The sequence below is a fragment of the Anarhichas minor genome, unplaced genomic scaffold (genome assembly GCF_050575085.1).
Source record: "Anarhichas minor isolate MPS153535 unplaced genomic scaffold, ASM5057508v1 ptg000027l, whole genome shotgun sequence".
Taxonomy (NCBI): domain Eukaryota; kingdom Metazoa; phylum Chordata; class Actinopteri; order Perciformes; family Anarhichadidae; genus Anarhichas; species Anarhichas minor.
In genome coordinates, this window is record NW_027466473.1 from 17,806,411 (window position 1) to 17,824,147 (window position 17,737).

Genomic DNA, 17,737 nt, shown 5'->3' on the forward strand with positions numbered 1-17,737 from the left:
TTTGCCGTGCAGTAACCAGTAACGCCTAAAATACGTTGTATTTAAGTGTAAAACCCAAATCTCAATTTACATATAGGTCTTGCAGAGATTCATTTCCCTTGTAAACATAAACGACAATGGTACTGATCGATCTGTCCACATCATCCACCTGCAGTCCATTATTGGTGCAAAGCGTTGGATCGGTCGAATTAGAGGCCCGATTTAAGAGGGAAGTTTTCCAGTTTCCGATGACGGTGAACGCACCATCCCAGTCCCGATTCTCCATCTTCCTCAACCTGGCAAAGGAAGGGACCAAACCTGCGTCTTGCACTCCACATTTCACCGCGGACGTAAACTTGAATCAGGTATCTCATAGTTCAACATTTATCTATAACGGTTGTCCTATCTTTGTGTGTGGTTTCGGGGCGATCAGTCAGCTGGGCAGCGCATCACACACGTTAACGTTAACAACGTAGCTCCCTGTCAGCAATGGAAGCTGGGCCCGCTGATCACTTTTCCTGTTTCGATGTCAGATTTAATAACATTACAAGTCACACCAGAGTGGGAGAAAGTTCGCCCAAATGATGCTGATTACATCACAGTTGTAACGTTTTGCTAAACTAGCATCGCTCGTCCAGAGGTAGCGTTAGCGCCGATCGTGTAACGCTACCTGGAAACGTTACACTTCACGTTAGCATGCAGCAAGCTAACGTTAGCAATTAATAGTAACGTTGTAACGCTCGCTATCTTTGACGTTGAAGAGAGGTCAAACCATAAGTCAGTCGTTTGTCACGCCCGGTGCTCTATCGGAAATATCACGACTGATTTAGGTTTAGCGTGAATTTCACAAGGTAATGGATGACATTGACGTTAACGTTATAGTTAATGCTAAAGCTATGGGATTTATATTATAGATGTAGCGTTAGCTAAATTACGTTTACAAGCTAGCGTTAGCTAGGACCTGTGATAGAAATGACACATAAACCCAAATTGTCATGCATTGACATCAAAACAGTACCAAAGCACCACCGTATACTTAAATTTTCTGTGTTGCACGCTATTTCTTCTCCATTTACCAGAACGAATGTGCAAATATAGACAACCTGATGTTGACATAACGCTAAACTACATAGCCAAAAGTATGTGGACACCAGTGGTGGAAAAAGTACATTTTACTTGAGTAACAGTAACAATACCACACTGTGGAAATACTCTATTATAAGTGAAAGTAATATTCATGTAAAGTACAAGTACCTCAAACTTACAAGTAAGCTTGAATAAATGTACTTGTTACATTCCACCACCGGTGGACACCTGCACACTTTACCCATACGTGATTGTTGATTATCTCATTCCAAAACCATGGTCATGTAGATGCTGCTATAATACCAGCTTCCACTCTTCTGGAAAGGATTTTCACAATACTGTGGAACCTGCCAGGGATCACTTGCTCCCACTTCGCTCTAACAGCGTTAGTGAGCTTGGGAACTGATATTGGTTGATAAGGCCTTCAATGGGTCAATGCAGGCCAGTCAGATTCGTCCATAAAACAACATTTCTTTATGGACCTTGGTTTGTGAACAGGGCATTGTCATGTAGAAACAGGAAATGGCCCTCACCAAACGTTGCCACAAAGTTGGAAACACTATGTGCTGCTATAGCGTTAAGGTTTCCCTTCTTTGGAAATTAGCCCACATTATAAAAAAAAAACAGCCCCACATCATTATTCCCTGTCCACTAAACTAAATAGTTGGCCCTGTGCATCGAAGCAGGAAGGGAACTCCTGGCATCTGCCAAATAGAAATTGGTTGTCAGACCGCCACATAGTGAAGCCTGGTTGATCTCTGCAGATATGTTGTTTCTACAGCTCCACTGTCACGTGGTGCTGTGCTTTACTCCGACCCAATGAACACTTTGCACTGTGCATTGGGATTTCAGGCTTGTGTGCCTCCGCTCCACCGTGGAGATCCATGTCATGAAGCTGCCAATAAACAGTGCTGACGTTGCTTCCTGAGGCAGTTTGAAACTCGTGAGTTGACTGTTGCAACCCCGAAATTTGAAGTGATTCACAATCAGCTTGGCGGCCGTGTTCTGCAGCCTTGTGTGACTTGACCAACCACCTCATGGGAGGAACTGTTGTTGCTCCCAGACATTTCCACTTCACACTAACGGCACTTACAGCTGACTGGGGGCAAACCTAGCAGGGCAGAAGTCTGACTTGTGGGAAAGGTGGTATCCTGTGACAGTGCCACGAGGAAATTCACTGAGCTCTGCAGTAAAACCCATTCTATGTTTGTCACTGGAGATTACATGGCTCTGTGTTTCATGTTATGCACCTGGTTGAGGCATCAGAACCCACTAATTGTCCCCAAATTATTTGAATGCAACCAAAGAGAGATGCCAGTAAATATCCAGGGAGAAATCCTATGCAAATGGTGGAAGGGAATCACTGATGCAGATTTTGCTGATGGCGTAATGCGGTGTATTTCTTCTGTACAGACTTAAAGGACCACAATCATGACGGACTCCAAATATTTCACAACAAACAAAAAAGGTGAGTTAAGGGAGGAAGTGGTGCTGAACTGGTTATCAGTCAGACATCATCTTATTTCTCAGCGGCTGACATTACATTCAAACTGTGCTGCTGCCAACGCATGTTGTGATTGATCTCACAGGGGAGATCTTTGAGCTGAAGGCAGAGCTGAACAATGAGAAGAAGGAGAAGAGAAAAGAGGCGGTGAAGAAGGTCATCGCTGCCATGACTGTTGGCAAGGATGTCAGGTATTTATTGATATTTAAACTGTCTGGTTTAGGTCACTTATCAACCCACTGTTGTATACCAAGCAAGTCAAAACACGGCCAGACTACAATCGCTCAAGTGTGTTTGTCACATACTTCTAGCATGAGTTTATCTTGAAGACGAGGAGAACCAGCCCAACAAACATCTCAATGGAGTATTCTTAACTTTTACACAGTTTCAAATACACAATACACTTTAAATAGGTCACATTAACGTAATTAAAAACACTTCTGAGAGAGTATACATTGGCCTTTAGGGGGACTTCTTTATCACAATGCTCACGATGTCAACATATGATGACAGAAAAACAGCCCTGAAAGCCTCATACTGTAATGTCTGACTGAGGCCTCTCGCTTTGCTGTCAGTTCTTTGTTTCCAGATGTGGTGAACTGCATGCAGACCGACAACCTGGAACTGAAGAAGTTGGTCTACCTCTACTTAATGAACTACGCCAAGACCCAGCCTGACATGGCCATCATGGCCGTCAACAGCTTCGTCAAGGCAAGTCCCTAAATTCACTTGTTTCTGCAGCTGCATATAATACTGCCAGGGTATCTGAAGCTGTGACTTCATCCACACCAAGGCAGATCAATCCCTGTTCACTCTTAGATGAGAGAGAGCAGCCTTTTCAGATTCATCCATTCTAGACGGCGCTTTTGAAAAGCTCAGTTTTTGGGTCATAAAAGGTTGCTTTGTTTGTCTCATATCATAATAACGTTTTATGTTATGTCGACCGTTGGTCGGACATGATACGATTTTGCACCTGACTCTTGAAAAAAACACAGCACCTCCTTACAGTCAACGTACTTTAACTTTTGGGAAATTTTAGAAATTTCATCTAAAATCTCCCAACTTCAACTTGTAATTGTTTTACATAAACTGTATTTTATTTTACATCTAAATAATCTGAATTCATCTATTGAATTATTTTCTATAAATGGAAAATTTGAATGGCTTTTATTATTTTATATCTCTCTTTTGTTTTGTTTTTCCTTTTCAAGAGTATCGTCTTGGGCTGTGGGAAATTATAACAAACATTTGAACAATTTGATGACGTCTAACAAAGAAAACAATTAACAAGAAGATAAATCAATAATGAAAATAATGTTTTTTTTTGCCCTATTGGTTATGCTGTTTGGAGAAGTGTTTTCAAGACCAGACAAGTCACAAACTTCACATTCTCTGGTGTAATTGTGTATAAATGTATATAAATATTATTGACACTTTTACAGGATTATGGTAGAATGTACACTTGTGTTTCTATCGTTACTACATTAGAAAATTCTTTAAAGTTGTTGTCAAAACTGCATTGTTTACTCCGACTATCAATCATTAATTATTCGATAATAATAAAGTTTCTGTTGAAAGGATATATTTATGGTCATAGAAAGTTATGGAATTTCACTTTTGGGTCAGAGGGGGAATGTGCCTCAGTGAAACCTAATCTCCTTAAAACCACAACTGCCTTTCTTGTCTCGACCTCCAGGACTGTGAGGATCCCAACCCTCTGATCCGGGCCCTGGCCGTTCGCACCATGGGCTGCATCCGGGTGGACAAGATCACGGAGTACCTGTGTGAGCCGCTGAGGAAATGCCTGAAGGATGAGGACCCATACGTGAGGAAGACGGCGGCCGTTTGTGTGGCGAAACTCCATGACATCAATGCCCAGATGGTGGAGGACCAGGGCTTCCTGGACTCCCTGAGAGATCTCATTGCCGACTCAAATCCCATGGTAGGTGTCGGTTCTTTCCCACCTGAGCTTTTTTTCCTTAGTTTGTGTTGTCCGCAAGTAGTTAACAGAGTTATCGTCACACAACACCTCCGTCCTATAGGTTGTGGCCAACGCGGTTGCTGCGCTGTCTGAGATCAGCGAGTCTCACCCCAACAGCAACCTGCTGGACCTCAATCCCCAGAACATCAACAAGCTGCTGACGGCCCTCAACGAGTGCACTGAGTGGGGACAGATCTTCATCCTGGACTGCTTGTCCAACTACAACCCCAAGGATGAGCGCGAAGCCCAAAGGTAGCAATCACTCAGCCTGAAGTATGGGATGTAGGCTCCTGCTGACTGGCCATTATAGAGCGACTATTGATGATTTCAGAGACAAAACTGTCTAACATCAAACATAAGATCAGCACAATCACTACGCCACTCTCTTTTTTTAAAATAATGACATCCATACTTGATTCAAATCAGTGTTACCCTCCATTAACCTTATTGACCCTCACCCTTCCTTCCCTCCCTCCTTCACTTTCAAAGCATCTGTGAGCGCGTCACTCCCCGGCTGTCTCACGCCAACTCAGCAGTGGTGCTGTCCGCTGTCAAGGTGCTGATGAAGTTCCTGGAGCTGCTGGCCAAGGACTCCGATTACTACAACACCTTGCTGAAGAAGTTGTCCCCACCGCTGGTCACCTTACTCTCTGGAGAGCCCGAGGTCCAGTACGTGGCTCTGAGGAACATCAACCTCATTGTTCAGAAAAGGTGCGTCATCACAAACAGCAGACACAGCTTTGGGAGCTTTCCTCAAATAGAAATTATTGTTTCTTTTGGATCGGGTTTTCCTGCAGTCTAATGTATAATATGTTGCTTTGTGCGCAGGCCTGAGATCCTGAAGCAGGAGATCAAGGTATTCTTTGTCAAGTACAACGACCCCATCTATGTGAAACTGGAGAAACTGGACATCATGATCCGCTTGGCCTCTCAGGCCAACATTGCTCAGGTACCTTTTATGGAACTACACAGAAGCTTTGTGAGAGGGATAATCTTCCTACAAAGGGTTTTGCTTTTTGCTAAATACATCAAATTGGAACAAAACCAATAAAAGTTAATCACAACTAAAAATAAAAGTGTGGTGAACACAAACGGTGTATTACTTTTGTTCTCTGACACTTTCAGGTGCTGGCTGAACTGAAGGAATACGCCACAGAGGTGGACGTTGACTTTGTGCGCAAGGCTGTACGAGCCATCGGACGCTGTGCCATCAAAGTGGAGGTAAGAACGGCTGTCATTGACACCGAAGTCTTCTCATGTGCATCGCAGCACGATAATCTTAATTCACTTCAGAATTGTCACCAGGGCGTTGTGACGGTAGTAATATCATAATACAGGTGACAATAACTCGCTCACCAATCAGACTAAAATTATATTATATTCATAATTCATTAAATAATGTATGTGTCTCCTTAATGGGGATACTTTTGCCTGTCTCATCCTTGTGTGTTTATCGAACAATTGATGTGTTATAATAAAAAAAAAATATATATCAATCATTTATGCTGCTCAGTTTATGCTTGTGTGAACTGCACCTTCTCGCGACAAGGCAAGAGGAATTTTAAGACGTTGATCAGAGGGAGAGACGAACACCACAAACCCTTTTTCCCAGCAGACATTTTTACTTTGTCATAGTGGAAAAAATCACAGGTGAAATGAATAACATTAACGATGTCTCAAAGGTCCCAGTTAGCTGTTCCAGTGAGCCAGCATGCACAATACCAGGGCCGTCTCTACGTGGACTGCAGCTATTGTTTATGTTTTTGAATACACCTGTGCTTTTTCCTCCAACTGTGAGATGTCAAAATGTCTGCCGAGATGTAATGCAGACCAGCAACAATTAAAGCATCTAGTCCGGTCTTAATCATTTTGGCTGTAGTTTGTTATTACAAAAATGAAAAGTTAACCTTTTCCCCCTAAGTAATGGTGACATGGTGCCTCTGTCCCGTTCCTCTGCAGCAATCAGCAGAGCGCTGTGTCAGCACCCTGCTGGACCTGATACAGACCAAGGTCAACTACGTGGTTCAGGAGGCTATTGTGGTCATCAGGGATATCTTCCGCAAGTACCCAAACAAGTATGTTTCCCACTGAAGCCCTGAGAACTGCTCCACAACTACCAATGAGCACTTAACATAAGCGGATGACATCTATATCCCTCCAGTCAAGTATTATTCTGACCAATGAGATGCTGGTGTTCTCCAGGTATGAAAGCATCATTGCTACGCTGTGTGAGAATCTGGACTCTCTGGATGAGCCGGATGCTCGTGCTGCCATGATCTGGATCGTTGGCGAGTATGCCGAGAGGATCGATAACGCTGATGAATTGCTGGAGAGCTTCCTCGAGGGCTTCCACGACGAGAGCACCCAGGTGGGTCCATTCGTTTGACGAGCAATTAACTGAAACGCACTTGAATCATTTACCAACTGAATCTTGAACAGTTACTGACATCGAGTTCAGCACATTACAATGTGGTAGAGGTGTATGGTCAAGGGTGAACAAGGGAGTTGAGGACTTTGGGAGGCATTGTACCCTGAAGATAATCGTAATATAACGGTGTGTGCTTTGATTTACAGGTCCAGCTCACTCTGCTGACTGCCATTGTTAAGCTGTTCCTTAAGAAGCCATCGGAGACTCAGGAGTTGGTGCAGCAGGTCCTCAGCCTGGCCACTCAGGTGAGCAGGTGTTTTTTTGCACAGCTCATCGTCTGTAGTCCTTAAGATGTAATTCCTACACTAAATAAATGGGAAACAAAATAATATATTTCACAGCGCGCATGTTGAACTCTCTGCTCCTCTGCAGGACTCCGACAACCCTGACCTGCGTGACAGGGGCTACATTTATTGGCGCCTGTTGTCCACCGACCCCGTGACTGCCAAGGAGGTGGTGTTGTCAGAAAAGCCCCTGATCTCAGAGGAGACGGACCTGATTGAGCCCACCCTGCTGGATGAGCTCATCTGCCACATTGGCTCCCTGGCCTCCGTCTATCACAAACCGCCCAGCGCCTTCGTGGAGGGCAGCCACGGAGTCCACCGCAAACATCTTCCTGTGCAGCACAGCAGGTCAATTGAAAAGACGTCATGCAGATAATATTACAAAAGTAGTAAATGTCGTGCACGTGACACACAAGAGGGCAACATGTAAGGCAAAAGTGCTGTGTCGCTGAATCAAGGACCTGTCAAAGCTTTGACTTCCTGTCTCTTACCAGTACTCCTGTTTTCTCCTGTGACAGCATTGATACTGGCGAGAGCCCAGTGAGCAGCGGGCCACCCGCTGCCATGGAGCAGCAACATGTGATCCCCAGCCAGGGGGACTTGCTGGGTGACCTGCTGAACCTGGACCTGGGCCCTCCAGTCAATGTGCCCCAGGTCTCCTCCATGCAGATGGGGGCCGTGGACCTTCTGGGAGGAGGCCTGGACAGTTTGGTGAGCTTGAACACACACACACACACATTCATTTTATCTTAAAATTCTTAAAATACATCACTAAAAGGTTTTTGAAATGTTTTAAAATCCAGAATATATTTGTCCTAAACATGATTGTTTTTCCAACATAGAGCTACATTAAGCCTTGGTGTATTATCTTCTGTTAATGGTCACTTTTCCTCTTCTTCAAGCCACTGGACTAACTGGACTCCTTGATAATCTTCTAGCAGATTTTGAAGTCTTATTTTAATGTCTACCATGCCGAGCTGAAAGTGAGGGCTCCTCTTGATGGGTTGCGGTTGCTAAGAAAGTCTCTGTCTCTGTCTTTGTTTGTGTGTTTGGTCCGTCTGATGTTTGGATGCTGTCTTTGGGGGCCTCTCTTCTCTCCTGTAGCTGGGGGGAGACCTGGGCGGAGGTGTTGGGGGAAGTCCAGCAGTAAGTCAAGCCCTTCTGTTCGGCAGTCTGCCTGTCTGCATGCTCGCTGAATTAAACCCACCACACTCTCACACCAACTTCTTCAAATATTTAACAAGTTTTTAAACCTTCTTTGTCTCAGACTCATATATTTTCAGTTCAAACAGTAGTTCTCAACCTTTTCAAGTTAGGAATAATAATCCAGAATATTCAGGACGGTCTTTGTTTAGTTTGAACAGCTAGCACCCAGGTGTTATTCATTCCATGACCCCCGAACCAACCTGAACTCTCCTGTCAGAAACTTGTCTGCAGGCACACAAACGCACTCATTAAAATCTATTCTGAGGTGAATTATATCCCTGGAAATGTAAATCTATTATCTTTAATATGTTCTTTTTTTAAATTTCCCCAGAAATTATCCTCGCCCCCTAGTTTAAAAACCACTGAGTGAGAAGACCACACAGATGTTAAGCACGTTTTCTGACCTGTAAAAATCATCCCACAATTTTAATTTGTGCTCATCTTGGACCGGACCGATGTCCCAAATTGTACCACTAGGCGTCACGCTTGACTCAGCAGCCGCTCCCAAGTGGAACATAATGAGACTGAGAGTGTATAAACAAAAATATAATATCATGTTAATCATGTTGTCATATTGCTAATGTAGGCCACTTTTGAATTTGCCAGAATGTGTCTTAATGACAAACGCCAGTTTGCACAAAATCAAACGGGACCAGACTGGCAAAACCAGAAATTGACCCATGTATGAACTTATTTTAAACATTAATATTTTTAAGCAGGTCATACGATAGATGATTGAGAGATCTCTTTGTAACTTAGCTTTGTAATTAATGAGCTCAAACACCCAAAACCACAAGTATGCTTCTTTAAATTCACACTCTCTCTGTCAAATGAGCTTAGGCTGATCGCTTGCTTTAGTTAAAATGTTGTTTTTTTATTACTATTTTCTTGAGATGGTCTTTGTGCTTTTATTTGTAGTTTTATTGCAAATTGTCAAGTTGCCAGTGATGCTTTCCAAAATGATGGTTACGTAGATTTTGTGTGTGTGTGTTTTTTGTGTGATTGTAGGTGGGACAGAACTTCATCCCCTCATCTGTGCCCAGTACTTTTGCTCCGTCACCTACACCAGCTCCTCAAGCTGTCAGCAGTGGCCTTAACGACTTGTTTGAGCTTTCCACAGGCATGGCCATCACCACTGGAGGCCATATAGCCGCAAAATCAGTGAGTTCACACAACTTCAGAATTAACTTGTGCTCTCAATAAAACACAAAGCCAACAAAGTAATGTGAGACCCTCCTTGGTGGGGCATTAACCACCAAAGATGGCGAATGGAACCCAAACAAATTTACTTTCCAGATCTGTTTGCTAGTAGTGAGAGGGTATAATACATCAGCAAGTGGCCCAGTATTTAGTAGCCAGATCTATACATGTATTTGATGTAGAAATCTAGCTTGTAACGTTACACCAGCGAAACATTTACGAGCATACAAGTCTCTAGATACTTGATAACTATGTTATCTGTGGTCATGTACAGAAGGTCTGATGTCAGACATGGACCCAGAGTTTTGAGTTTATTGGGTTTCAAAATGGGCGCTACAAACTTGAGCATGTTTGATCAGTCCAGTAGTCAACACGTTTAATAGCTTACAGCGATAGACATTACCGGTGTTTCGATTAAACCAGTGACCTTATTAACTGGTGAGTCCTCGTAAAAAATGTCAATCCACTTTAAATACATACTCATCTGTGTTATCTATGCCAACCGCTTAAGTTAATACGAGCAACCACAGACGCAGTCTCCAGTTAACACGGTCACTTGTTAAACTGAAACACCTGTTGCTCTGAAGATGTTTTGATCCTGTCTGAATTCTGTAAAATTTGAGTCTACTGTTATAATATCGATTCTGACAACCAAACGGGCAACAAGCACATCTTTTTATGCTGGTAACTCAATGTTTAAAGCATGATTATTCGTATGGATGGGTGGGGCAAAACGCCACTACAGTTGGCTTAAGGAACCAGTTCCTATTAAAAATCTGCACACATTTTGATGCTAAGCTTCCAGTTTGTTTTACCAATGACTGAAGCTTTTGTTGCAGGAGATTACACACATTTGACTTCCAGTGTGTATATATTCCATCCTGATAATTGATTACCCTGGTACCTTTTTACCAGGTGTGGCTGCCTGCAGTGAAGGCCAAGGGACTGGAGATCTCTGGCACCTTCTCTCGCCGCCAGGGCCACATGTACATGGACATGACCTTCACCAACAAGGCCCTGCAACACATGACCGACTTCGCTGTCCAGTTCAACAAGAACAGGTCGGTGAGATGATGCACAGAAAAAGTCCTGTTGAACTACGATATTACTACCATCAAATACCATCTTTCTGAAACAGTAGAGCTGGTGTATTAGACTGCTTTAACTTGATCTTGATCTTGGTGTACCACATAGATTAGCTGCTGAGTGTATATTTTGTAACTGAAAACAGGTACTGAATGATTTTTGTTAATGTCCTACATGTAGTTTTGGGATGATCCCTACCAGTCCTCTGCCCGTTCACACTCCACTGATGCCCAGCCAGACTATTGAGGTCTCTTTGCCTATCAACACCATTGGGCCTGTCATGAAGATGGACCCACTCAATAATCTCCAGGTACATAAGCTCTCACTCACCATTTGAACAGCAGTGCCACACATTGAAAAGGCACAGAAAAACAGTGTCTGCTTATACCCAAAATATCTAACGCCAAAGCTCTTTTGCTTACTTGTGCCCAGGTGGCTGTGAAGAACAACATCGACGTCTTCTACTTCAGCGTGCTCATCCCTCTCAACATATTCTTTGTTGAGGATGGGAAAATGGGTATGATTGTGAACCACAACTTAATAAAACATCATTACATCACAAACAATATCTTCCACAACCGCTGAAGCCGGGATCAAATATATATACATACATGATATGCTACATGACTGGCCATTATTTACTTCTGTATGCATCAACCATCCCAATAATATGTTGTGTTTCTATGTGTTTAAATCAACTCTCAGCATCCTTCATTACTAATTTTGATATATGTTTTTATTTTCTTCCCTTCTTCAGAGCGACAGGTGTTCCTGGCTACCTGGAAAGACATCCCTAATGAGAACGAGCTACAGTACCAGATAAAGGAGTGCCACCTCAATGCAGGTTGGCTTAGCAAAAACAAACAAGCATTTATATTTTTTCGTGAAATTCCGGCAACAAGTTTTCATCACACCCTGCCAAAACTCTCGATCCCTCAGCGGTCCCCAGGCCCAACACTGAAAACATTTGTACACTCGTCACAGGACTGATAACCTACCAGCTCTCTTTTTGCCGCCTACCACTCATTCCAAAGACCTCACCCTTCTCTCTGTGTTTTCTTTCTCCACCCACATGTCTATCTTGGGACATTTCCTCTTCCTCTGTACCTGAAGGACTCTTCCAACTCGCTCATAATTGTGCCACCATTATCTTGGCAGCAGGATGGTGGCTGTTCTTAGCACGGTCAGGTTTACTGAAATCCGAAGGTTGCCACTCATAGTTCAATAAAACCCTTACCGTCAATTCCCTTCTAAACCTTTTGCCAGTTTGCTGGTGTGAACATTAGTGTTAGTACCTACAGTGATTACAGTTCCAGTAGTGATTACAGCCTGGTGTGTATTTCACTTTGTTCAGTAATTGAGGTGTGTTAATTACCTAAACCTTGATTCTGGTCTTGCAGACACGGTATCAGGGAAGCTGCAGAGTAACAACATCTTCACCATTGCCAAGAGGAACGTAGAAGGCCAGGACATGCTCTACCAGTCCCTCAAGCTAACCAACGGCATCTGGATCTTAGCTGAGCTCCGCATTCAGCCCGGCAACCCCAACTACACGGTAGAGTGTTATTACTCTATTGGGCCTTCAGCCGTGCTTCATGCTTGTTTGATGAGTATCTGTGTCCAGGTGACATCTACAAGGTTTAATGTAGAATTCCAATTCAGTTCAGTTGGTAAGAAAGGGAAAGAAATTAACAAAGAATTTCAATTTTTTGTTGTTGTTATTTTTATTGATCACAATTAAACCTGGACAAACATTTGAGTGATTCGTGGTTGTATTTGGTGAAGTACCTGCATGTAGTAGATTATAGCGGCGTCTCTGATAGGTAATAAAATAGGTTTTATATACATATATTTAGTGTTTAATGGCTTTTTAATGTAAAGTAGATTGAGTTCACTTGTGCTATATAATGATAGTCGTTGAGGGGAAAAATCGGAACCAGAATTTATTAAACAAAGGACTGCAACAAACATTTATTTATTTAATTTTCGATTTATTTATCAAAGCTGTTTTTAATTAATGGATTGTTAGTCTATAAAATTACATCAATGAAATCACAAAGTCCACAGTGACGTCTTCCAATGTCTTGTTTTGTCCTGCCAACAATCCAAAACCCAAAGATATTAATATAAATGTGATGTAATACAGAGATAAACAACCGGTCTTCACATCGAAGAAGGTAGAACCAGAGAATAATTTGCATTTTTCGCTTGAAAAATGGCTAAAATGATTAATAGATTACCAAAATAGTTTCCGATTATTTACATAGATTATTACAAACTAATCGATTAATCGACTAATTGTTTGAAGCTTTGAATCCATGTTATGTAAAACTCTATAAACCCTCCTTCAGCTGTCTACATAATTGTTTCTGCACTACACACACTCGCAGTAGATGATCATCCAGAATCGAATTAGTTTTATTGGTTTTAGTATCTACCTAAATACGCTGCAGTTTACTCTTTTGTGTTGATCAAAAATGAGTTCTCTCATAACTTCTTAGACGATATGTTCTTGTTATTATTGGTTCAGCACGTCGGCTAGCTAATTTTTCTTAATTTCGTGTTAAAGATTTACAAATGCTCTCCTTGGAGTAGAAGGCACAGCCTGCTGCAAACTTTGAATTTGGACTTTTTCTCCCATATTTGAATGGTGGTTCAAATTGTGGGATGGCTCTAATGACCCATGGGTTCTCTTGGGAAAGGTTATGATTAAATACAGAATCAAACGTGTATAGAACCATCATTACTGTTTACCCCCTGTGCGATCCTCAAAAGTACAGTAAGCTGTTTCACAACAGATCTGAAGAGGCTCTTGAATGATCCTATTTCTGAGTAAAAGGGTTCTCCTATCGTTACTCTGTGTTCTCTCTCTGTTTCCACAGCTGTCTCTCAAGTGTCGGGCCCCAGAGGTTTCTCAGTACGTCTACATGACGTACGACTCTGTGCTGAAGCCCTGAGCTGCTTCAACACTAAGCAGCTCTGCTTCGTCCTGATGACAAACTGCAGTGTTTTATCATTTTCTGCCATTCGCAGCTAACTGCCAAAACAACGGAATCCAAACAGTAGATGATGGGAGACTAAATAGTCTGGGGTTTTCTTCTGAAGTGATCAACAAGGCAAATGTCAGTCAAAAGTACAGCGGGTGTATATTGTACTGAAGTTGAACAGGACAAACACTGTTGATGTTTCCTTTATTTTGGCAGTTGAAAGCATTATTAACTCCTCTTATTCAAGTCCCCATTTCTATTTTTACCTCCCAGAGAAAACACGTCGACCATTCCATCCTTAACTTAGTGTCTTAATGTTGTAAAGATGTGACTAATGGTTTAACTGTCATGAGTGGGGAGAAAAGAATCTCCCAAGTTTTCCATGAAGCCATTTCTTTTCTCACATTCCTTTTGGAGTTGCTTTATTTTTGATTTTGACTTTGCTTCAGTTGCACCTACAGACTAATACCAGTGTTGCTTTGTTCCTATTGCCATTCATGTTTGTGACGAGTAAACCTTCTTATACACAGTCTGTGGTAGAAACCCACAATGTGATTGAAGCTGCTAGCGTCGGTCCTACACCGGGTTATCCTCCTGGAGGTCATAGCTTACAATAACTTCCAGAGACATGCTTAACTAACAAACATTATACATGCATCACAGTGAGCAGCATATGTACTCCCGTTTTTCCTGTCATGACTTTAAGCACACCGCACAGCTTCTTGTATTTAATGTGATTACTTACAATTTGCGCAGAGTTTAGATATATTAATTGCTTTTTCCTCCATAAGTATGAAACACTGTGCAGTAATTGAAAAACTTGACATTCCAAAATCGTTGGAAAAACGAAAATGTAGACCAGAGATGAGTAAGAAATGTAACCACCAAATCTACGTGACAAGTGATAAAACACAGAAGCAGGTCCTGTTGAGGTCTTTATTCCAAACATCTTTCCATCAGCCATCAGCACTGTTTTATTAACACTCCACCCTTTTCACCTCAGCCGCACCTAAATGTCTTCCGAAGAGTTAGATTATTTTTTAAGCATGTTTTTTTGTTTTGTTTTAGATGTTTTAATGGTTAAATGCAAAAAGCAAAAGAAAATAAGAAATGTCACGTGAAGCAACGTCAATGGACCTGTTCTGACATACAGCTAATCTTTACTCAATTATAAAGTCATGTAAAGAAGCAAACTGTAGTGAGGTGTCTGCAGGCTACAGTATTTAAGTGGAGGAACGCAAACTGTCACTGGAACAGACGGTCAAGAAGCTTCTGGCTGAAAATAACACACTGCACATTTGTTTAAAATGACACAAACCACAGCAACTATTGATAATCTGTTAACACGCCAGTGCCACTTTGTTTTCAGAATATTTGTTAGTTAATTTCCCATGTAAATTTTTGTTTTAGCCCCGTTTACTGCAACCACATAGTTGCACACGGCTTTATGCACCTCCATTGTCATTCCTATTTATTGTGCATCTACCTCTGTGTGTTTCCTTTTTAACTGGCTTTATTGTTGCAGTAGCTTCAATTCTGTAATGTGCTTTAAATGTTTTCACCTTTCTTTTTGATACCAGTGTCTTTGCTATCTTCATGCCATTGTTGTCAAGCCAGTCTAAACCTGGGGCAAGTCGGGCCTAACCAATCTCACAGGACCAAGCATTCACGCAAACAAAATGCCCAAGCTTATGTTTTAATTCCCTAGTGTCGATACAACCCTCTGATGTTGGCTTTGTGTGTGCTAATAGAACATAGGGTGCATATGCTCTAAGGCCAAGAGTTGCGCTAGTACAGTGTAGTCAAGTGATGGTGTAGTTTATGTAGCTAATACATTTAAATGTTTTGGTATTACCCTACAAAGGAAATAAAGCCTTGCCTCTATCTATTCAACAGAAAAGACGTTTTTGTGTTGGTGACACTATTTTCCTACATGGCAATGTAGAAATCCATTTTTAAATGTGCCTGCATGAGAGTCCACTGTTGATTTTATCCTTTTTCATTTCGGCTATGGCTTTGCTCCATTTAAAATCTAATCTCCCATCTTCATGTCTCTGTTGTTTTAAGCAGCATCATCTCTAGCACTCCCACACATTGAAGTATATATCCAAATCATTTGCCAGCAACACAGAATGTATGGCGAGAGCTATCATAACATCCTTGCTGTAACCCTGTTGTAAATTATTTGTCATTGTCACAGTACCACATCTTATGTCATTAAACTGCCAAACACATGATGCATCACTGTGTCGACTGTGTGCGTGTGTATAAACAAAGCAGAGACGGGTCACACTACAGTGGACGATAAGAAAAGCTAGTGAAAATGCTTAATTCAACACCACTAACACACATCACCAGGGGCCTGTATTACAAAGCAAGATTAGTCGGTCAGCAAAGTAAAATCACTTCATTATTTTAGCTTAAATCAGTTTATACTGTGCTCACATGGTGCACACTGCCAAATAAATGATGCCCAATGAAATGAGCACTAGCTAACCCTGGGGGGCCAGGTAGTGTACCGGTATAAAAGTGCTGATTTGCTTTTTGGGTCTCTGGGCAAATGAAGTTGTCATTTAAAGAATGCTGTGCACATAATGGGGCCTTAGAGGTGGCCGGGTACACACACAATGCACAGGGCTCAGGCGGTCAATAGGGGGCCCCTAAAAGGTAAATCCAGCCTTGTGTGCAGTTATGAGGGACAGGAGGCAACAAGCTCAGAGCAACATCTTTATAGTGAACATATAATTATAGGTGGTAACACTTAAAGACTGGATGAATAAAGAACTGGGAAAACCTGTCTCCTGTAATTTAAGGCAAAATAACAGTGCCCTGCAGATTTACAATTTAATGAGTCAGCTTTCCATAATGAGAACGGAGGTGTTCGGTGTTTGTGGCACAAGCATTTGACAGCTCGCAATGGTTGTGCTCCAGCAACTTAATGTACAACTGAACGTGGACAAGCCTTCTTTTTGTCTGACGTCATCAAACAATGAAACCCATGGCTTTGAAAATGAGTCTCTTCACATCTTTCAGAGTTTAAACACATTAAGCACCAATTGAAAGTACAGCTACAAAGACAGAGTTGAGCCAGCAAACTAAGCATAACTGCTATTAACAACCTACAGTCCTCTGCTGGCTTTAAATGTTGGAAAATACCAATAATTTAGGAAAGATGTGGAGGCATTGTAAGGTTTGACAACAAAATAAATAGAGAAGTCCTTTTTTTACAAATTGAAAGAGACAAGATCACATTACTCATATCTTGCCTTTTTTGATTGTCAGTTTTAGGGTTGATTGATATTTATATTTTTCTGAACATCTACTGGGAATTGCTGCTCCTCTACATACTAACACACTGTTGCCTCAGAGGCAGGACTCTCTGGCTGCTCCTAAATCCTGGATCGAGACCACAGTCGACCAGGGTCTCAGCTGTCAGGGCCTCTCAGCTCTGGAGCTCCCTGCTTGAAGATCTGAGGTTTGCTGAGTATTTTAAATCATTCCTCAAAACCTCTTAAATACACCTTTTATTTACATTAACTGCATGTTTTATTGGTTTCCTGCTCTATAGTGTCTTATGCATTTTGTTTGTTGATTTCACTCTATTTTTGAATCGTTTTTTTGTCGTACTTTTAATTTCCTGAACATTTTAAAATATATAATTATGTTTTAATCATGATTATTATGTAAAGCTCCTTATACCTTTTCTTTGAATGATTTTCTTTTTTTTTCAAATATTTTTTTGGGGCTTTTTTTGCCTTTATTTGACCATACAGCTGAAACACTTTTAATCAGGCCTAAAATGTTCGATGAAAAGTAAACAACACTGTGTCATTTATCTACAAATCCTGATTCACTTATAATAAATGTTTTCAAGATCATTGCTGTCAATATTATTTATTCGTATACCATGTGTCTTTGACAATAATGGAGGAAAGAGCTTGAAAGTTCATTTAAAACTCAAGTTTATTTTCATTGTTCAGTGTTAAATATCACATT

General features: G+C 41.6%; 1 protein-coding gene across 2 annotated transcripts; it reads left to right on the plus strand.

The window, feature by feature from the left end:
- The first annotated feature begins 232 nt into the window (after positions 1-232).
- ap2b1 (adaptor related protein complex 2 subunit beta 1) lies at positions 233-15,982 on the plus strand. 2 transcript variants are annotated; one of them, XM_076101154.1, is made up of 23 exons: positions 236-344; positions 1,918-2,008; positions 2,479-2,533; positions 2,655-2,760; positions 3,145-3,280; positions 4,266-4,511; positions 4,612-4,802; positions 5,040-5,261; positions 5,379-5,499; positions 5,676-5,771; positions 6,510-6,625; positions 6,753-6,918; positions 7,125-7,223; positions 7,351-7,610; positions 7,781-7,973; positions 8,367-8,408; positions 9,477-9,629; positions 10,584-10,729; positions 10,935-11,064; positions 11,187-11,271; positions 11,512-11,598; positions 12,155-12,309; positions 13,637-15,982. In XM_076101154.1, the coding sequence occupies exons 3-23, from the start codon at positions 2,497-2,499 to the stop codon at positions 13,709-13,711; spliced, it is 2,862 nt and encodes a 953-aa protein (XP_075957269.1). In that variant the 5' UTR covers positions 236-344; positions 1,918-2,008; positions 2,479-2,496; the 3' UTR covers positions 13,712-15,982. The 2 variants fall into 2 exon arrangements, with proteins under 2 accessions (XP_075957268.1, XP_075957269.1); XM_076101153.1 differs by lacking the exon at positions 1,918-2,008 and having other exon boundaries at positions 233-344.
- Positions 15,983-17,737: the final 1,755 nt, after the last annotated feature.